The sequence below is a fragment of the Podarcis filfolensis genome (genome assembly GCF_964270895.1).
Source record: "Podarcis filfolensis genome assembly, chromosome: 3".
NCBI classification, from domain to species: domain Eukaryota; kingdom Metazoa; phylum Chordata; class Lepidosauria; order Squamata; family Lacertidae; genus Podarcis; species Podarcis filfolensis.
The window spans coordinates 90,322,418-90,344,270 of NC_139606.1; the positions used below are offsets into that span (position 1 = coordinate 90,322,418).

Genomic DNA, 21,853 nt, shown 5'->3' on the forward strand with positions numbered 1-21,853 from the left:
TATTTAATTTTATCCACCTTTCCCCCCAGTGAAGAACACTTAAGTCACATTTGGTGAGAAAGCTGCTGGACGTTTAGCACCTATTGTGGCTAAACTGCTCATTTATTCTTACGGCTACAAAAACACCATGCTGCTTTTAATCAGAGGGGTGTGAACCTGTCAGGGACTCGGCAGAGGAGGAATGGTGGAGACCGCCTCTCCCCATCCTGACCCTTCCACGGAGGAGGAAGAGGAAGACAATATAGATTTACAACAGGCATTTGAGGGAGATAGCAGCTCAGAGGCAGATGAGGGGAAAAGCTGGGCAATCATGGGAGAGCCGGAACAACACCCGGCTGACACGTCATTAGAAAGCGTTCCCAACCCTCCATCTCCCAGAACCTGGCAAGCCTTAAAAGTAGGAGAGCAAAGAACCCAAAGGCAGAGGGCACGTAGCAGCACCCGTAGAAGAAACAATAAGAATGACGAATGAGGAAGTGGGAGAGACGGGAGGTGGAGATTTATTCGGGACAAGGCCATTATCCAAGAGGCTGGGTTCTACAGCCTCTCTGTAAAGATTGAAATAAAAAAGGACGGTATGAAACTTTTCCTTGTCTTTATACTTTCCTGGGCAACCAGCCGGGAGCCGCTGACAGCACCCTGACAGAACCAAGGCACTGCCATGGGCAGAAAGTTGGACTCGATTGTGGATAGTCCTAGTTATATTATTTACTACATTGATATTATTCCATCTTGAATCCCTTCAAACAACTCAGTGGGGTAGGAGAGGCTAAAATATAGCGACAGGCCAGAATCACCCAATAAGTTTCGTGGCTGAGTGGGGATTTTAACCTGGTTCTTGCCGGTCATAGGCTGACACTAACCACACTGGCCTTACATATGAAGACAGTGGGAATGGTGGCAGTGATGATGCTGGAAGACAACTATGCTTCAGTCAGGAAGCCATCCCTCCCTTCACCAGAACCACACAGAAATTTGCATGCCATCAATTAAGAAATTACTGCCATGAAGCACATGAAAGTAAAGCACTGAGAATCACTGGGATTTAAGCATCTGTTACATGAAGAGCAATGGAATATGCGACGGAAGCGCACCAAATCAATTAATAATGCATTTCTTAATTTAATCACACAAAGTTTGTTAATTTGATGTTCAAAATGCTGTATTTTTAATTGCATTACGCTTCCGGTGATGATTGGCTTATTGTTGTCATATGGTGTAGCAAGTGAATTGTAATGAATTCTAATTTAATTTCTTTTCGTATACAGTTTTGAAGTGTAACTTTTATAGTGCTTTCTATATGTTAGTTTCAAGCTAAATTAAGTTAATTAAGCTCCAGCTCCAGTGTCACTGTGAACTGTACTAATCTCATTTAACAAAGCTGCTTTCCCCGCACCTTGCCACCATTTACCTTACAGCCATTTTTGAATCAAGGGTAATTATTGAAGAGCCAAAAGTTTGTGGCTGAAAATTAATCCTCAGATTCAATTCAGCTCATTTCAAGAAAAATCTAGTGGGACAAACAACTTACATTTCCAAAAACAGGTCTGAGCAGTGTAGGTTAATGAATCTGTTACTGTGTTCTCTCAGCGTGCAGTTTATCTGGTCTGATCTAAAATGTGTGACGATTCAGAAATCTGGCAAAACAGATCTGTGCTGCTTGCATTGGTTATATACTAACTACAGTGGAACCTCGGGTTACATACGCTTCAGGTTACAGACTCCACTAACCCAGAAATAGTACCTCAGGTTAAGAACTTTGCTTCAGGATGACAACAGAAATCGTGCTCCGGCGGTGTGGCAGCTAAAGTGGTGTTTCAGGTTAAGAACAGTTTCAGGTTAAGAACGGACCTCCGGAACAAATTAAGTACTTAATCCGAGGTACCACTGTATTTGACTGACACATAGCAAATGTGAGTAGTGGGACATCAGATTAATTAGGACACCACTCTATGGATAAATGGGAATCCCATGAGTGAAGCTGGTAGAAAGAGGTGGATTCCAAGCCCTTATCAGGGATAATTATTATTTATTAAATCTGCTAGCCACTTTATCTTGCCCTAGGCGACTCAGAGCAACCTGCAACCAAACAGATAATCTGATGATAGGACAATGCTGAAAACTGTGTTTCTGGCTCAAATGTTTTCTTGCTCAAATTTGCCTTTAGAGGATGTTGTTGGACTGCAGCTTCCATCGCCACTGAGATGCTGGCTGGGGCTGTTGGGAGATGCAAGCCCAACAAGATCTGGAGGACCACAGGTTCTCCATCACTGACCTAGGAAGGCTATGTAATCTATATCACAGCATCAGTCCAGCACAGGAGGCTTCAGCACATGCCCAGCGTATCTTACAGCAGGGGAAAGGGCCAACGTGGTGCCCTTAGATGTCGCTGGACTTCAACTCCCATCATTCTTGATCATTGGCCACATGGGCCTGGAGATGATGGGAGCTCTACTTGGAGAGTCATAGGGTCCTCATCTCTGTTTTATAACCTGCAGCTCTTTCTGGAAGAAAGTCAGACTGGATCCCATAAGGACCAAAGAACACAAGACTAGCTCACAGAAGCCACCCAAGTGCCTGGGGGAAGTCTGCAAGCTTGAATGCTACAAAAACAAAATTCTTCCTTTTTCCTCACCTAATTCTTGCACAGATGCTTGCAGCTCTACTTGATCCAAGGTTCCTGTTTGCTGAATGTCATTTTTCTGGAAAACTGCCTGTCACAAAAAATTAAAGAGGAAGATAACTAAGTAAGCAGGGCACACCAACCCATTTACCCCTCAGCTGGCTATGCCTGTACCACTGCCACCCCTTTCTTCATTCAGTGCAAAGGGTGCAGAGGTCCTGTTGCCACCTGAGGGAAGCAAACAATGCTGGCAGACTGCCTAACCTGAAAAGCAAAACAACAGAATTATCCATTTTGCTGCAGACGGAGAATTGATAGGAGCATCGGAAATAGATCTGCCTCTCTGTGTCTGTCTGGCTACCTTTCTGCCCATCTGGACACAAGCTAAGAACAGGACTACACACACACACACACACAGAGAGAGAGAGAGAGAGAGAGAGAGAGAGAGAGAGAGAGAGAGAGAGAGGTGGGGAGGTCATAGCTCAGTGACAGAGCATCTGGTTCAGGTTTGATGCAGCTCAAGTTCCTAGCCCACCTTTAGCTTCCCATCCCCCAATGGGGAGGGAGCAATTTCAAGGCAGGGCAGAGGCCAAAACATTGCCCTGTTCCTGCCCATGCCTAGAAGAAGCAGAATAAAACAGTGCAAAACAGTAGACTAAATTATGCACAACAAGAAAGATTGTGCCTGTTTGCTTAACTTATGTAGGCTGCAGGATTTAGTTTCCTGTTGACATATTTGGACTAGCTTTGAACTTCAAAATGGCACTCCTAACTTTGCCATTCCCATCTGCAGGTGGCAAATGGGGTGGTGGTTCTATGTTGCTTTTTTTCTGGCGTGTGAGCAGGACTGTTGCATGAAAGATCTGAGCAGGGGGAGAAGGTGCTTAAGCTGGCTGTGGTGGCTAGCAGTGGGTTCTTTCCTTCCTTTTCTCTCCCCCCCCCCCCCAATGTTGCCTGCTTGACAGCAGCTCTTTTTTAAAAAAAACCTGTTTTCTGCATGCCACAAAAACCTCTGGCAGCCAGGGTAGAATTCTGTCCACACCCTGTTAGGAAGTATTTTTAAAACAGTAAAAAAGTGGTTGGGTTGGGAAGAACCTGATGCCAGGTTAAGCTTAACCTTTATTAGTTGCTTGTGACTTAGTAGAAGCCTGGTGGGGACACACACAGCATCCTTGCCTGCTCACCTATAGGAAATTCCTTTTCCACCACTGGCAATTATAGGACTCCAGGGATCTCCAGAAAAAGCACAGCTTTGAGGCTGAGGAGGCAGGTCACAATGCCTATCTGCACAGTATGGTTTCCACCTGGTGCCACCCTGGTATTTTAAAGAGGGGGTGGCTCAGCCTTCTCAGAGTGGTAGTGATACCTGCCCTTTCCCCCCACCCCACCTCCCTATGCCAGCACCAGTAGTAGAACTGGGAGAGGAAGCAGGCAATTGCCCCTGTTGCCTCCCTCTCAACTCTAGTACTAGAGGAGCTTCAAAAAATGGTGAGAAAGTAATGAGGTTCTTATCCATGGCATCTCCACCCACTCAACTGTCATATTGACACACACACACACACACACACACACACACACACACACTTCTTACCTGGTACTGAAGCAGCTTCTTCCATAGGCATCTGAATTCTTGAATGCTCAAGGTGCCAGTGTTATTAAACTGAATCGTGTGGTCAAGGTGTACAATATTCAAATGAAGTTTGTTGCTGGGGGAGAATGAGCGAACCTGGAAAAGTTCTGATTAGACCAACCTGAGAGCAGCGAAGTCAAAGACTTTGGATTAAAAGTAGAGAAGCCACTGGGGGAATTTCTCAGTTTTTGTACTTCCACTAAAAATGTGACCTAGCGCCTAATGCAACCAAAGTCAAAGCTACGTTATTGATTTCAAGAGGTCTTTGAACCTTGCCCCAGGGGCTACTCTTCCTTTTCCTAAAATCAATGATCATTTTCTCATTAACTTCAAAGACAGCACAAAGCAAACTATGGACTGTGTATTCATGAGAGTTAAAACAAGCACATACACTGTTTACTCAGATTTAGCCTTTATAAGAGCAACTTTCAGCACAATTCTAACTGTGTCTATTCAGAAGTAAGTTCTGTTGAGTACAATGGGGTTTACTTCCAGGGTTGGGATCGCAGCCTTGGTTACAAAGAAAGACATCCTGGCCTCCACCAGACATCCTTCCTAACGTCTCAGCCGGGTTGCCTGGCATGCTTTGGAGATCTCAGGAGGAGTCTTACCTTCTCTCCTTACCCCATTCCTAGGCTACCAATCTTTCCAAGGTTTGTAGCTTTAATAGGAGGAAATGGGAATGAGACTCAGGGGCAATAGCAGGCAATGGTGTGAGGAAGCCAGGTGAGCAAAACCACCCAGACTATAACAACTCACCATCCACCATTCATTCATTCATTCATTCATTTTATAGCATTCGTACCTTGCTGTTCAGCCAAAAAGGCTCCCAGAGCGGCTTACATGAAATTAAAACAAGACACCCTACCTGCAGGCCTACATTCTAATAAACAGGGACAAGGTGGGAAGAGTAAAACAAATGTCAAAAACTCAGGCACTACTGCTCAGGAGCAAGGAGACAGTCACTCCCTGGTCTCAGGGTCTGGTCCAGAGAGACATGATCCAGCAATCTCACTGACGCTATGCTGGTCTGAGTTTGCTCAGCACCTGGATGGGAGATCTCCCAGAAAGCCCTATGGACTCTGCCTTTCTCCTTCCCATTTCTCTACCTCCCTACAATTCAAAGGAGTTGAATATGTAACTATTCCATATTTGGAAACTGTCAAAAGAAAGCAACCCCCTTCTTCGGTGGCGAAACATTGGTCAATTATTTTGCTATCTGCCCGACAGAACCAGGTATTCATGTGTGGGTTATTCCTGTGGACTAAAACAGGGGCATAGGGCATGCAAACCCTATCTATCCATGACATCACCCTTTAATTCACCCTGTTTCTCGGTCCCTGACCTTCCCGTATTGAGCATGGAAGGTCCGCAGGCCATTTTTGTTTGAACAGGACTGGAACATCTTGCAAGATTTCCCCCCACTCCCGCTTTGTCAGGGTCCCCAGTCTTGTTCAACTAAAAACAGGTAAAAGCTTCCTGCAGACATTCACAGCTCAATGTGGGAAGGGTCAAGGATTGAGCAGGTGGGGCAACAGGCACTGGAACGTGTCAGCTGCCCCCTGCCCCTCATCCACAGATAGATATTTGTGTGTTCAGGCAAACACCAAAGCACAGCTACAGTTAAACCAAGAAGATGACAAGAAGCATAAGAGGCCAACCAAAACAAAAAGTCTATAAGGATTGGAGAATGTTTAAAGAATACTTAAAAAACTATGGTATAAAAGGAAACATCTTGGCAGAATTAGACTGTTCCTTGTATTGTATAAATATAAGGTCGTAGGGAGAGTAAAAGAAACTATAAAAGAAATATGTAACTGTGCGGTATAAGGTAATTGATAAAGTACAGCGAGATGAATTGGAAGTCATTTTTAATTCTTTTCTTTATAAGTTTTATAATTGCTTTCAGTATCCGGAGTATAAAGGATGTTAGTTATATTAATTTTGTTGTTTCTAATATTGTGGTTGTCTGATTTTCTATTGTTTGTTTGTTTGACTGTACGTCTTTCTGTTTGTTTGTCTGTTTCCCCATAAATGTATTTATTTTAAATCAATAAAGATATACACTGAAAAAAATACAATAAAATAAACCAAGAAGGCAGGATACATCTAAGAGGGCCAATATACCCCGGCAGGCATCCAGGCTAAATCTCAGGCCATGGTTCTGAAGCTCTGGAAAGGGGGGAAAAGGTATAATTGAATGAGAATAGGAAGACAAAGCAAATCCACAAGCAGGAGAATAATATCCGGGTCCCAAGGGGTAATGGTAGCCCTCTTTGGAACAGAGCGCATCGCCAGAATGCTCACATGCAAATGCCTTCAACAGGAGAGACAGACACAAAGGTTCTGGTACAGACTATTACAGAAGATGTCAGAAAGAACAGAAACCAGCCTACGCCTTTGTATTTGGGCATGGCTCAAGTCCGCCAGTTTCAATGACATGCAATCCCAAGGAAATGTGCACAGGCGGCTGTGTCTGATTGACCTTGGGAGAAGTCTGTCTTTGCCTTTTTCTGCTTGATTTGTCCTTTGTGTAGCTCGACTAGCAGCAATGGACGACAACCAGGAATAAATCTGACAACTTTTGTGTCCTCTGCCTCTCTTAGGAGACCGAACAGATAGACGAGTTAAAAACACAGAGCCGAGCCTCGGTTAGCGATAAGCGAATGACAAGAAATGGAACAGAAAGGGAGTCTAATCTTGTTGCAAATCATGATTATAGATTGCCTGCAGACTTCCATGGAGCAGGCAACAGGCTCATAACTCACCGATCCCTTCTCTACAGAAACCGACAATGTTTTAATCTCATTATAGCCCTGTTTATTAAATATGAATCATGCACTGTAAAGTTTGGAAATGAAAGCCTTAAAATTGATTGCCTATGAAGAATAAAAGATGAGCAGCACAGCCTGGTTAGTTTCCTTATAGATTTCCCGGTGCCTGATGGGTTACTTTGGAAAGATACTCGAGCACAGATAAAATAGCCATCTCACCCTTAGTCCTAAAAGAAGCCAAAACCCTGAATAGAGACAAAGGTTCTGTTTTGCTTTCTGTTTACTCTGAACCTGTGCCACAAGAGCTTTTATCTCATTAGCGTCAACAGTTTCAGATCTTATCCATTTATAAATTAGGAATCGTCTACCTTGTTTATTGGCTACGCTCAGTCTGTAAGCTGTGAGTATCTGGAGGTAGAACAGCCCGCAGGAAAAATAGGACTGGGCTTTCTTGGAACCCATATTTGCCATTCACTTATTGAGAGGCATTTACATAGTGCTTAATAGTTAGCATTTCTAAGCGGAGTACATCAAAATAAACCATGTAGAGAATAAGCAATACAAAAATGCATCATGGAATCAAACACAAAATGCCTGCTGGAAGAAAAAGGTATTTGCCATGCACCTGAAGTTCAGCAAGGAGGGTGCCGGTCTAATCTCAGTTGGGGTGGAGTTCTGCAGGTTTGGTCCTGCAACACTGAATGCACGATTTCTAGTAGATATGAGACGTGCATCTTAGCCATACGGGGACCATCAACAAAGACTCCCCCCAAGAGCTCAGTGATTGGCTAGGGATATGAGGAATCAGGCTGCCCTTAAGCTATTCACGGTGCTCAATATTTTTATGAGATGCTAACCTAAGTCTAAGGGACACGGGTGGCGCTGTGGTCTAAAACACTGAGCCTAGGACTTGCCAATCGGAAGGTCAGTGGTTCGAATCCCCACGACAGAGTGAGCTCCCATTGCTCGGTCCCAGCTCCTGCCAACCTAGCAGTTCGAAAGCACGTCAAAGTGCAAGTAGATAAATAGGTACCACTCTGGCGGGAAGATAAACGGTGTTTCCATGAGCTGCTCTGGTTTCGCCAGAAGCAGCTTAGTCATGCTGGCCACATGACCTGGAAAAACTGTCTGCAGGCAAACGCTGGCTCCTTCAGCCAGTAAAGCGAGATGAGCCCCACAACCCCAGAGTCGTTCACAAATGGACTTAACTGTCAGGCGTCCTATACCTTTTCTTAAGCTAAGTCTGCAGTCGCCAACCTCTATTCATGCTGTTGGTGGGGGTTAGGATCCAGCAGACATCTCCACCTGCTAACCTCAACCAACAGAAGGATCCACTGTAACGGAGGCCCCACTATTACGGAGGAAACACTCTTGGCAGGGGTGTTCCCACTAGCAACAGCCAGCAGGGGGTCCCCCAAACAGGATGTTGCAGCAGCAAGGATGTGCAGCAGGATGTGCCCCTCCACACCTTGGCAGTCCACCCTAGGACTGGTCTGCCCCATATTTTTAGGGTACGCTTAATAAAATACGAATGTCACAAACATTCACAGGAAAGAGTGAACAATAAAGAAATCTAAATATACTACAGAACCAAAAGCCTTCCTAAATAAAATATGGTGGGAGGGGCCAGTTTGTTGGTTTGTTTGCAGTATCTTGAACTGAGAGGGAGTCAGTCAAGAAGGCTTCCCATGGCGGGAAAGCATGACTGGGTCAGAGCTGGGCAGAGACTGCAACAGTGAAAAGAAATGGTAACAACTAGCAATGCCTAGTATATAACAAAGTTTGGAAATGCATTCAACAAAAATAATGCAGCTAAGTTTTGTTCTTTCCTGGAACTATGCCTGTTTGTTTGTTTTTGTTTCAACTGCATTTTGTGGTTCTATTTTCATTATATTTGAACTTGCTGCCCACCCTAAGATCATATTTGATGGAGAGCAGGAAAGGAATTTTATAAATAAGTAAAATAAAAAGAAAGAATTGATTATGGAAGGAGAAATTGCCATAGGGAACATGAGAGAAGAGGAACGCCAGAGGAATTATGACACAAGAAGACATCAAAGGGGAAAGGCTAAATAGTAAGAAAGGATGGCTCTGTTAATGGAGAATTTGCGGCACCTGAAGATAGTTCTCTGCTCTCACAGCTTGGGAATTCAAGCTGTGCCCCAGGCTCAAGACCAAAGACACAGGGGGGTGTCATGAAGGGCTCTAATGATCAGTACCCTGAATCATACTGTAGCTGCAGCCTCCTTCCTTAATGGAGAGGATGATAAGTCAATGCCTAAGGATATGCCTGCTTTCAAAGTTCTTTGATACAACCATAAGGGAACTACAATAATTCTAACGAGTGGAGGCTGGTGTCCATTGGGATTGGCAGGGCAGAACCACAACCTAACCAGTTCCTAGCCCCATGCCCGCCCCAGCAGGAGGATGGCGATGCCCCTCCAACTCCCTCAACTGCTGCCTTCTTGATGTCTGTTTCACGCTCTTCTAGCTACTAGCATCCGGTTTCCAGCCCTGCAAAGCCACCTCTTCTGTGATGTCCTTCTCCCCCCCCAGTCACTGCTGCATCCTCAGCCAGATGTGATAGTCTGTTTCTGTAAATTCCCTTAGGAGTACGCCTTAGGGCACAACCCTAAAAGCCTGCCCCTGGTCCTAGGCTCCTGATGGATCACATCGCCGATGCAACCATCCAACATCTTGATCTCACAGAGGGTAACCAGTTGCCTGTGAGAAGCCCGCAAACAGGACCTGAGCACCACAGCACTCTTCTTCCACATTGGCTGCCATTGCTACATCTTGGGGTTCAGTGGCCCACCAGATTACTACAAGTGTCAGTGCTGACCTTTAAAGCCCTAAACGGCCTTGGCCCAGTATACCTGAAGGAGCATCTCCACCACCATCGTTCACTGAAGTCCAGCACCGAGGGCCTTCTGGTGGCTCCCTCACTGCGAGAAGTGAGGTTACAGGGAACCAGGCAGAAGGCCTTCTCGGTAGTGGTGCCCGCCCTGTGGAACGCCCTCCCATCAGATGTCAAGGAAATAAACAACTATCTGACTTTTAGAAGACATCTGAAAGCTGCCCTATTTAGGGACGTTTAAAATGTTTGATGTTTTATCGTGTTTTTAATATTCTGTTGGGAGCCACCCAGAGTGGCTGGGGAAACCCAGCCAGATGGGCGGGGTATAAATAATAAATTATTATTATTATTACGGGAGCACACCAGCAGAACATGAGAGCAAAGACTTCTTTGACTTTTATTCCCAAGCAACTGAGCCCCAGAAAGTAAAAGTGGTAGAGTTGCTATAATTAAGAGTATGAAAATGTTATCATTTAAACACAATTAATAGAGGTTGACACGATACCATCTGCAGAGCCTAATGAGAAATGTACCCATCTCTTGTGGAGACTGAGCTACATAATGAAAACCCTCACTGCTATTCTGCTCTTGGGTCCATGTACATACGTGATGCTGCATTCTGCAGTCCAGTTCATACTTACTCGTCCAAGCCACATTGTTCAAAATCCTCAGCAGCTGCATTGCATTAATCTCAGGATACTAAAGCAAGAGAGACAAGATATTATAGAAAAACCCAAGCTTTGCATATTTCAAGTTCTACGCATTCAAAAGACCATAATTTTTAATGGAGGTATCACATAGAAAACTGAGTTTTGAAGCTGCAGTCACAAATCAGCTGTGAAAGTCAAGGCATTTTCGTAAGATATCAGCAGTGCCTATGGTCATCAGAGAGGGATGTTCATACTTAAAAGCTTATCATGGGAATCTCTACCTGCATGTGAACCTTGCAACTGGCTTTATTATTTTGTCCCAATTTCCTTCCTTCCTTCAAGTGGTGATGAGCTGATATATGTTTGAAAATATATACAAATCAAGTCAGACCCTAGTGGCGGGATTGTTCTATAGGCACTGTCTGATGGGCTTTCATCAGCATGCTTTCCAAAATGTAGGTTTCTCCCTCCCTCTCTCTCTCTCTCTCTCTCTCCTACAATTTTTTTCCACAGAAACTAACACAAACAGGGCAGTTTGGTTATTCCCTCTGGCAGATCCTATAGGCAGACTTACTTGATCAAAGTACTTAGTGAAGAAATCTTCCCAGTCTTCATGTTCATCAACTATTTCCTGCAGACGACAACAACAACAAATCAGAAGAGAAGCAGGATGGAAAGGCGGTAGCTCAAGATCTAGGTAGTGGATTGCGGTGGATCAGCAGGCCACTAGACCAATAGAGGTTTAGTGGCAAGAGAACAGCTGACAGTCAAACTTATCCTAGAAAAATTGACTTTCTGCAGTTCAATTCTGCATGCCAATTTGCAAGAGTTTATGGGGGAAAGGACAGACACCTGCAGCCACGAGACTCTTGAGTTTGGCTTTTGAGGTCAGAGCCCCCACTCAGTAACTGCCGTTCCCAAGATGCCATGAGAATGAGCATCCGCTTGGCTTATGTATTCTTATGTCTTTTCTCTTGATATGATAAATGTCAGCTGCTGGGGTTCATTCAAAGGGAGTGTATTCACTTCCCATAAGTTATGACATCAACATACTCTTGTGGTGCTGTTAGAACATTAAAAAACAAAGTGAGTTACACCTCTTCTCCCCTTTTAAAAGCACACAGCAGGGATCGCCTATATATTTCCAGATTTACATCCTGCCATTCAGGCCTCAAAGTGAAGCTGGCCAGCAATAAAAGTTCATTTGCAAGCTTAGCCCACCGTACTCAACTGATTGGTTCCCCCACCCTGGAAGCTCTGCTGAGGATCCCAGGTCAGCACAGAGGAATAGAGGAGAGAAGCAAGTCAAGCGGTGTAGCGGTTCTTCAACTCACCTTTGAAAGGACACAGCTGGAATCACCACCCAATTCACTGAAATCAAATTTTAACAAGTACAATGAGAGGTGTAGATAGTACAACAATGTGAGAGGGGGAGGGAAGGCAGAAATGTTTCTTTTGTCCCATACAGTGCTTCTTCTGGCTCAAGCTCTCCCCACAAACTTTGCTGCTTCAGCCAGTGTTGGTACAACTGTGAAGCCATCTGCTTTTACAAAGTTGACAGGCCTGTAGCTGTTCTGCAGCCTGGAGCCCTTAGCTGTTGCTGGACTATAACTCCCATCATGTCCAGCCAGCTTAGCCAGTGGCCAGGGATGATGGGAGTTGTAGTCCAACAACCTCCAGGGACCCAAAGTTGAAGAATGTAGCACACTGTGGTCTCTGAGCTTCATTGATAGTCTATGAGTCCATTGCAACTGGTGTCGCCAGACAACTGGTGGCTGGCAATGAAAGCCCTGAACTCTTTTTGCCAGTAAGACAAGATGCCATGGGATTTTCTTGGAGCAAATGAGTCATTTTAGATTAAGCTATGTGCCGACTGCCCCTGCCTCCACTCCCACACCACATTTCTGCACTGTAGTAATCTTTGTGTTGCTTAATTATGATTTTAAGTGCTGCTTTCGTGATATTTAATATGTACGTACCCCACTCTGGGACCTTGCAGTGAAGAGTGGGTAACTAATTCATAAAAGAATGAACAGTGATTAATTATGGATTTTTATTTTTATTATTAATTAATTAATTAAATTTGTATACCGTCCCTTATTCGTAGTTCTCAGGGCAGTTCACAACATAAAATCACAACATAAAAAACACAAATTGCATATTTTTCCTAGTAAAAATAGGAACAAAAACAAACCTAGAACCCTCCTCCCACAACATTGGAGGTCCATCAGCCAAAGGCCTGGTTAGAATCATAGAATCATAGAATCATAGAATCATAGAATCATAGAGTTGGAAAAGACCACAAGGGCCATCGAGTCCAACCCCCTGCCAAGCAGGAAACACCATCAGAGCACTCCTGACATATGGTTGTCAAGCCTCTGCTTAAAGACCTCCAAAGAAGGAGACTCCACCACACTCCTTGGCAGCAAATTCCACTGTCGAACAGCTCTTACTGTCAGGAAGTTCTTCCTAATGTTTAGGTGGAATCTTCTTTCTTGTAGTTTGGATCCATTGTTCCGTGTCCGCTTCTCTGGAGCAGCAGAAAACAACCTTTCTCCCTCCTCTATGTGACATCCTTTTATATATTTCAACATGGCTATCATATCACCCCTTAACCTCCTCTTCTCCAGGCTAAACATGCCCAGCTCCCTTAGCCGTTCCTCATAAGGCATCGTTTCCAGGCCTTTGACCATTTTGGTTGCCCTCCTCTGGACACGTTCCAGTTTGTCAGTGTCCTTCTTGAACTGTGGTGCCCAGAACTGGAAGAGGAATGTTTTTTGCCTGGCACCTAAAGGTGTATAATGAAGGTGCCAACAAGCCTCCCTGGGGAGAGCATTCCACAAATAGGAACCGACTATTACTATGACATTGCTGCTATTGTTGTTGTTGTTGTTGTCGTCACAGTTCACAGTGGTATAAACCAGGATTCAGAAGCCTGTGGTCCTCCACAGGGAGTTGCTGAACTACAATTCCCATCATCCCTGACCAATGGACATGAAAAGGTAGGGCAAACTACATATCTCCCACCAGAGAGCACCCACCACCAGCCTTTCCCTCTGGCAAAATTACACACTCCCCGCCCCTTAATGATTGTAGCAAAGCAAGACCGGAGGACTTACTGAAGGCTGTGCTTCCTGGAGAAGACCCGCAGGATGAAGTTTGATTCCTGGTTGGGTTCTGCAGTGGCTGGGACAATGACATAGGCCCCTGGTGGGAGCCGGAAATTCTGAGTCACTTCACGGTCATTTACAAAGACTACCCTATTCAGGGGCATGTTCCAGACAAAGAAGGCAGCCGGCAGTTTTCTATTAAGGTCATGGTACTGAGAAGAAAGAGAGTGAGAGAAACTTACAAAAAGCTTACACTGTTTGGGGATTATTATTTTTTTAAGTCATGTAAAGAGTTCCATGGAGAGGAACGAGCTAATATTTATATGAAAAGTAGGGTGGGGTAGCATCCATTTTCGAAGGCACAAAATAGATGTGATGTGTCATCAGAAACCACATCCATGTTACTTAGAAGTAAATGAAAGTGCAGAGGCAACCCTGAAAACAATGGGTGCTTGAATTTGTCTAAATTACATGCTAATATTTTGCCCGAAACATGATAACAACAAATACTTTTTTCCTCCCAGCACTCAGATCCTGTGAAGCTACTTCCTATTCCATGTTCCTTAAGACCCACTTCACATGCCCTGCTCTGGGTGTGTCCACCACTAAAGTGAAGCAGGTGGTTGCCAGGGAGAGGGCCTTTTCAGTTGTGGCACCCTGGTTATGAAATACCCTTCCCTGGGGGGCTCTCTTGGTGCCATCCTTGTGGTCTTTTCAACGCCAGGCAGAGACTATTCTGTTCCTCCAGGCCTTTTAAATAGGGTCTCTCCATTTTTCAATCTACATTCAATTTTGTGAGCCTCTTTTGTTATATTTATGTAGCATTTGATTTCACATTTCAAGGTACTAAAATAGTTTTTACTTTTCTTGTAAGCTGCTCTTTGCATTATGAGGTGGCATACAAAGGCCATTAAAATCTATACTTAAATGAATTCTTGGGCACACATCCTGCACATAGACTGGAAAAAGTGGGGAACCAATGATAATTCTACAGAATGCCTTTATTAGAAAAATAATACCCAGGCAACACAGAATCATCAGAGTGGTCCTATTATTTCCTAAATCGGTGCATACCCCTTGTGCATGTTGTCCTAAAACCCAAGGATGCAAGCAACCAATTCTGCTCAGAAAAATAGCCCCATTGATTCCAGTGGGGCTTACTTCTCCGCAAATAGGCTTAGAATAGAATTACAACCGTGGTCTCTTTTTGACAACCCCATCATCCCATTATGGCATGGTGATGAAGGCAAAATTGCACTGTTAATAGGCATCTCCCATTACTAGCGACTGAATGAGAGAATGCCGGACATGGAGACGGTCAATAACTGCATTGGCTAAGAACTCTGGTGCCTTCCTGATTTGGCCATTCCTCAAAATGGCTCTGACATTTTGCTCTCTGGCGGACTTTGCTGCCCACAAGAGCAGTTGCAGAAAGACTTTTGCTCTCTCTTTGGTTGTATTTCTCTCCTGCTAATGCAGCAATCTGTCATCTCCTAAGAGGGTGGGGTTGCCCCTTTGAATGCATCATATATTAAATGCAAGGCTTTTATGCCTCAGTCAATGCAGTGATTCATTGTATTTCCAATGTTAAAACTGCTCTTGGTTTTGTACTTCACTATATTAATCTTGGTGCTCAATACAAGTCTGGAATTTACTTCCAAGCAGACTCCAGCTCTGATCTTCAATGAGCCTGGATGTAAAAGTGTTATCTCCCAATTGGTCCAAACCTCCAGACAAGAGACAAACAACTTTGGCTGTGCTGCTGCATTCAAGTAGGCTCAACCAGTCTGTTGATCCTGAGCCTCTGGCACCTTTGGGTAGAAGCCAGACTGGTTTCACAGCATGACAGTAGGTAGACAGGCTGGGCTTTCAAACCACAGCATATCTGAGACCATACAGAGCCAAATATGTGGGTCATGAAATCATAGAATCATAGAACTGTAGAGTTGGAAGCGACCACGAGAGTCATCTTGTCCAACCCCTGCAATGCAGGATTTTTCATGGTTTGGGCCTTCTGGGCTTGGGCAAAAGCTTTGGCCAGAGGTAGCCAACATGGCGTCCTCTGGCTATGGTTGGACAACAACTCCCAATATCCATGACCATTGGCCATGCTGGCTAGGGGGAGTTTGGAATTCAAAAACATCAGGAGGACACCATGCTAGCTTCCCCTGGCGTAGGCCAGATTCAGAGTTTCTCTGATGACCTGGTCCTATTGTCCTGACATTGCTAAAATCAGAGGAAATGTCTCAGCTGATACTTTGATGCAAATGGACCCAGACCAAGGTAGCAAAGGATATATCAGCATCAACCAAACTCTAGTCCCCATGCAGGTTAATCGTGCCACTGCTTTGTTCCCATCTGCCATGCACATCACATGGCTCAAGTGCACAGCAGCATATAGCCAGTGAATTGCCAATTCTTGGTTTTATGTCCTGGTAAAAACGCCTTCATAGGCAGCTCTTTCCCTGACATAACATCTACTTGAATTTGATGGCGGTGTAACAAAAATATCTGAGACGAAGGCACTTGGGAACATCATTTAAATGTATGCAATGGACAAAAAGAAATGATAGCATCGATTTAGTGGCATCTGCAAATAATGCCAAAGAATGAGCTAAAAAAAAGTGGGCAAATTCCCCTAGGGATTTATACTTTGTGGGGCTTAAAAAGGAAATATAATAAAACCATTTCTCACTCAGCCCTGTCTACTGCTTCTGGGCATAGCTCAGGAACACACCACCATTAATGCTTAATTAAGCCATAAAAATGCATTATCTTGAAATGCATTGAGTCGCGACGGCATTAACAAATTTTTTTTTAATGCCTTAAGAAGCTTCTCTAAAATAGGTGGAAAAGAAAATGGGACACACTAGCTTTGAACGGAGTTTGGAAAGCCATGCCCAAACACTCACATACGAACAGAAATTCCAAGTTCTGCAGAATACAAAGCATCAAGGTTTTGGGATTTTCCAATACCCTGAACACAGGATTTCGGCAGTTGTAACTTCCCAGCAGAGACGGTTAGGATCATGGTGCAAATCCGATTCCCATGCTTGTAAGCTGGCATGGCTGAACATGAACCTCCAGCCAGGGTGGAAGGCGCAAAGGCACCAGAATGTGAAATTTATCAGGGCTGCACACTTTGTGCAGCTTGCAGGCATTTCCCACTTGCACAAAGCCAATGCAAGGCCCATAGCACCTCATAAGAACAGACAAAGAAGAGCCCTCCTCGTTCAAGCCAAAGAGCCATTTAATCCAGCCAGTGGAAAACCAGATGCCCCAGGGAAGCTTCCAAGCAGGACCTGAATGCAAAGGCTCTCTGCACATATATGATTCCTAGCAATGGGTGCATGTGTCTCAACATGTGTAGAGAGAGAGGAAGATGCAGCTACTTGAAAACAACACATTTCAGTATTTGGGTACAAACACCATTTCAAATATCCAATTGTTTCCACCTTAAAAGATTTTAAATCCAGCCCAACTGAGATTGCACTCAGATCAGAATTTCGGCTATGGTAAGCACACAGAAGTTGCATCTGTTCTTGCCCACCCTGTCTGAGGGGAAAGAGCAGGAAGGAAGCATATGCAAGAATACATGACCGATATGTGAATAAGCAACATGGGACTATATACGTACCTCCTGGCCCACCTAGGAAAAAAGAAAGAAGAATATGTATTAGCCAGAGAATTCCAAGTGAAATTTACAACTGAAAGTTACAGTTGATTGAATCAGTCAAAAGGGCCACCAGACACTAAAGCACTGAGCTCCCTATTTTAAAACTTATCCCATATACTAGGCACCTTGGGGAGGTAAGGTTGCTGAAGTCCAGAACAGCCACAGGATGAACTCTGACTCCTGGTGGGGTTCAGAGGTGGTGGTGGTGGAGACAATGTCAAAAGCCCTAGGGGAGTGGGGGGCAGAAATCCTGACTCGCTTCAGCAGCTACACATGCTGAAATCCCTAGACCAGCCTTTCTCAGCATTGGTTCCCCAGATGTTGGTGGACTACAATGCCCATCATCCCTGATTAGCTAGGGATGATGGGAGTGGTAGTCCAACAACATCTGGGGACCCAAGGTTGAGTAAGGCTGTTCTAGACATCTATCTATTGAAGGCAGAGGAGTGGAGAACCTGTGGTCCTCCAGATGTGCTTGGTCTCCAACTTCCATCAGACCCAGTCAGCTTGGCCAACAGTCAGGAGTGATGGAACCTGTAATAGTCCAATACCATGTGTAGGGCCACAGGTTCCTCACAGGGGAGTCTTGAAGCAGAAGAGATCCTTGTTCAGAACTAGGATGGAGGGCATCATTTGCGCCTACATGGGATGTTGACTTGCCCAGTTCTTTTCCCTGTTTTCTACTTCTGATTCACAGCCTCCCTTGGTAGGTCAGGGTCCCTCTCTGTTCGCATTAAGCAAAAGAAATCTGTACCTGCTAGGAAGAAACTTCTTATTTTCTTGCAAGGGGCTTTGGAGAAACAGCTTAGGGCAGGTGTAGTCAATGCCGTGCCCACCAGATTTTCCTACACTACAACTCCCATCATTCCCTGACCGTCAGCCGTGCTTTCTGGGGGTGATGGGAGATGGAGTCCAATGACATCTAGAGGGCACCATACATTGGCTGCCCCAGCTTAGGACAATTTACCCCAACAGTTTCAGCAGGAAAGCAACAAGATTCCACCAACCTTATAGACGGAGAGGCCTATGTGGAGATGAGGCATCCGATTCCGGTGATGGTCGTTGCGCTTTTGGATCAGAGACACCAACACGCTGCAGGAGTAAAAGGACGTTTTGCTCCCGTGGCCTTGCAGAACTCTCAGCAAGTACTGGGGATTCCTCCAAAATGCAGCTAGAGGTGCAAGATGCAAACATGTGAGCCTCTAGCTCAGAAAAGCAGGTGCTTAGCTCATTTATGCCAGCAAATTATTTTCAAAAGTAGCGTTCCCCAAGGGGCACCTCACCGTTGTGCGCCTTCATCCTGCCCCCCGCTGTGCTTCCTTTGACCCATTTGCCGACCTGCGTCGAGCACGTCCACTTCTTCCCTAATTCCTTACTCAGGAGATCAGGAGTCAGTTTACAGATCATCAGGCCCACAAAATGGGTTTTAAAATCTTGCAGAGACATCCTGTGAGAAAAGAACAACAACAAGGACACAGAGTCAAATGTCCATCCTGGCTTAGGACTGATATTGAAGCTAACACAACTTCTGTTTTTGTTTAAGGTTTAAGGCTGCTGTCAGGTTTTCTGTCCCAGGTTGAATCCCTGGCATCTCCAGATAATGCTCCTGTCTGAAATACTGGAGAGCCATTGGTCGTTCTGAGCTAGATGGCGCATGATCTGACACAGTATCAGGCAGCTTCCTTGGTTCCTACCTCCTGTTCCATGTTCTTCAGAATAGAGGTGGTGAAGCTCAGGACCAGAGACCAAATGTGGCCCCTGAGGTCTATCTGGCCCTCTGGACTCTTCACAAGCCACACCCCTTCTCCTCAAGGCCTCACCACTCACTAGCTCCGCTTGTCCTTCCCGTTTGGCCTAGCCTGTTTCCTTGAACTCTGATAATGCCTTCTGCTTGTCTGGGTGGAGAGGGACATGTGAGCATGCATAGAAAGTAGCCGACTGTAAAACCCATGCTCATTGCTCCACCCACTTTTTCCTCTGGCTCCACCCACCCTCAGCACGTGACCCAGAAGGGAATGTAGCCCTTTATCTCAGAAAGGCTCTCCAGTGCTGCTTTCAAAATTAAATCCCTGACTGTAGAACGGATGCGTGTTGCCTCTGACGTGCACCTATTTCTCATCATGCGCACAGAGGTCCACAGGTTCCCATTTCTCACACTGGATTTGCCGAAGCGTGTGACTGCTGACAACACATTATAGGACAAGAGCGCTTGCAGAGGATACATGTTTTGCCTTGGCTTACGTTTAGTAATTACCAATAAGCAGCAGCACTATGAGGAGGAGGAGCAGACAAGACAACCGCAAATAATTCTTAGCAGAGAGGTATTTGGGAGCCCAAGAAGAGGTGGAACGGCACTGTGTGTTAACACTGCCACCTAGTGGCAAAATGGTATGACATGAGAAACTGGATCACTTGTATTCTCCTTCGATGTGCGGTTGTGGGTGTGCACATGTGCCCATTTGGGAAAATGTGGATTTTCAGACTTCACAATGCAGCCTTTTAAACAAAGCTTAATCTCACTTTTGAGGGAGTTTTTAAATCGGAATACGCTGGAGCAACACAAGTCCAACTGTATTCTATACCAGGCAGGGTTGGAGAAGAAATTAATTTCAGTTTGCAATCCCAGGTGAAATGATCAAATACACACTTTCCAAAACAATATGTGAAGCGAAACACTGCTATCCTTCAAAATTTGCACTTATCTGAATTTTGAGACGTACTTCTGCAACCAATGTTTACAAAAATGTATACGTATCAGGGGGGAAGTGTGCATTAAAAAATGATGATATTGGTGAAAATAACATACAAAAATATGTTACGTTAGGGAAAACAGCATGCAAAAATGTGTATGTTTCGAATAAAACAGTAGCACTGCACTCACTCACATACAAACACATCCTTTGTTACTATTGTTCCCTTCCTCTATTTCTGTTGCATAGGCTGTGATTGTTAGTGCTTATGTAGCCAAAACACCTAAGTATATTGGCAGAACATGGGAGCTTAAGAACCCCTGTCTCCAGAAAAGAAAACGCAATGAGGACCGAGAGCGTTCAGTGTTCAGGAAATGCTGAATAACTGCTAGGATATAAAAAGAAGAATATCAGAGAGGGGAGAGAAATTGGAACAACCAGAATCCTGAAGAGGGAGCACTCTATGCTGCAACATTGTGTTGCAGGCCCGACTTGTATGATAAAAAGCCGCTCACTAGAGGTATGCCTATTTAAAATATCACAGCAAACTGGACTCATTAGAGACGATGCCATATAGCCTGATGGAGTGTCTATGTTTGCAGGGATTAGGGCATATCTCCAATATTAAGGTGCTGGTGATAAATGATACAAGGCGGCCATCATCGTTAGAAGTCCTGCTTGTGAGCAGCAACTAACCAGCCAGTTCCGGAAAAAAGAATGCTTCCTTTTTCAAAGGCAAGTATTTTAGCTGCAAAGGAGTGAATGCGCTGGCAGTGAACACAAGAACTTGAGAAAAATCCTGCTGGATCAGTTCAAAGGCCCATCTGGTCCAGCATCTTCCCAGATGCCACTGGGAATCTCACAAGCAGAACCCAACCCACCTGCAGTTCCCAGAAACTGGTGTGAATGTGGCATGCCACCTCTTTTTTCCCTCAGCAAGCAGAAATTAAGGTTTTTAAGAAGTATTTTTTGCCAGTCCTAAATACACAACAGAGAAGAAAATCTCATCGATATCCACAGTGGTCTCTTTCCACTTAAAACTATGCCATATGGATATCTGACCTACTAACAGGGGAGAGGCAGGGAGGGTCATGGGCAGTGCTTTTTTTCTATTAAAAATATGTTTAGGGGTATTCTCATTTTGACTCAAGAAAATCACCATTTTATAGTTCAAATCGGGAAAAATAAATACAGTAAATACAGAGGTGGCAACAGAACTGACGATTCACTGTGCTAGAGAAGAAACTAAATGGTTTTTTTTTAAAAAAAAGTTTCTTCTCCCGTTAGATTCACAATATGTTTAGGGATATGTGTACCTCTGCGTACCCCCAGGAAAAAAAGCACTGATCATGGGACAATTTGCTGATCAGTCATTCTATAGGCATTTGAGAAGCCCTGCACTGGGGGCAGAGGGGAGAGAAGCAAAGAGGTAATTTCATTAAAGTACCAGAATTCTCCATCGTCATCATTCTTCCGCAGCAAAATCTTCTCCTTTGGGCTGAGCTGCTCCCATTTCCCAGAGCTAAAGGGGCAGGAAGAAAAGAGCTTTGTTTAAAACAGGAACCCACTCGGCTTTCTGGCAGAATAGGCCAGTATTCTGCCTTGCCTGCTCTTCGCGGGCATTTATTTAATATTACGGTCACCAATACCAGAGACTAGAGATGTGACCAAATTTCTGCAGCAGGGAGAAGAAATTCTCCAACCGTTGGTCAGGGTTGGACCTCACCATCAGCCGTGGTGAGAGCACATCGCCAGGGGCAGAGGAAGGGAGTGCGGTGTGGGCGGTCTAACCCAGGTGTCACCCCTGAGGGGGGTGACAAAATGCCTGGTGGCACTCACCACG

At 44.8% G+C, this 21,853-nt stretch overlaps 1 protein-coding gene across 1 annotated transcript in view; it reads right to left on the minus strand.

The window, feature by feature from the left end:
- Positions 1-21,853, minus strand: part of LOC310758353 (calpain-14-like) — a 44,578-nt gene that overhangs the window by 3,576 nt on the left and 19,149 nt on the right. The window contains exons 9-19 of the mRNA XM_083604523.1: positions 21,458-21,532; positions 18,604-18,767; positions 18,328-18,491; positions 17,282-17,293; positions 13,654-13,856; positions 11,869-11,905; positions 11,109-11,165; positions 10,526-10,583; positions 6,361-6,425; positions 4,215-4,283; positions 2,636-2,714 (exon numbers count right to left, since the gene is read on the minus strand). Of these exons, the coding sequence (XP_083460649.1) occupies positions 2,636-2,714; positions 4,215-4,283; positions 6,361-6,425; positions 10,526-10,583; positions 11,109-11,165; positions 11,869-11,905; positions 13,654-13,856; positions 17,282-17,293; positions 18,328-18,491; positions 18,604-18,767; positions 21,458-21,532 (983 nt within the window). The remainder of the gene's footprint in view (positions 1-2,635; positions 2,715-4,214; positions 4,284-6,360; positions 6,426-10,525; positions 10,584-11,108; positions 11,166-11,868; positions 11,906-13,653; positions 13,857-17,281; positions 17,294-18,327; positions 18,492-18,603; positions 18,768-21,457; positions 21,533-21,853) is intronic.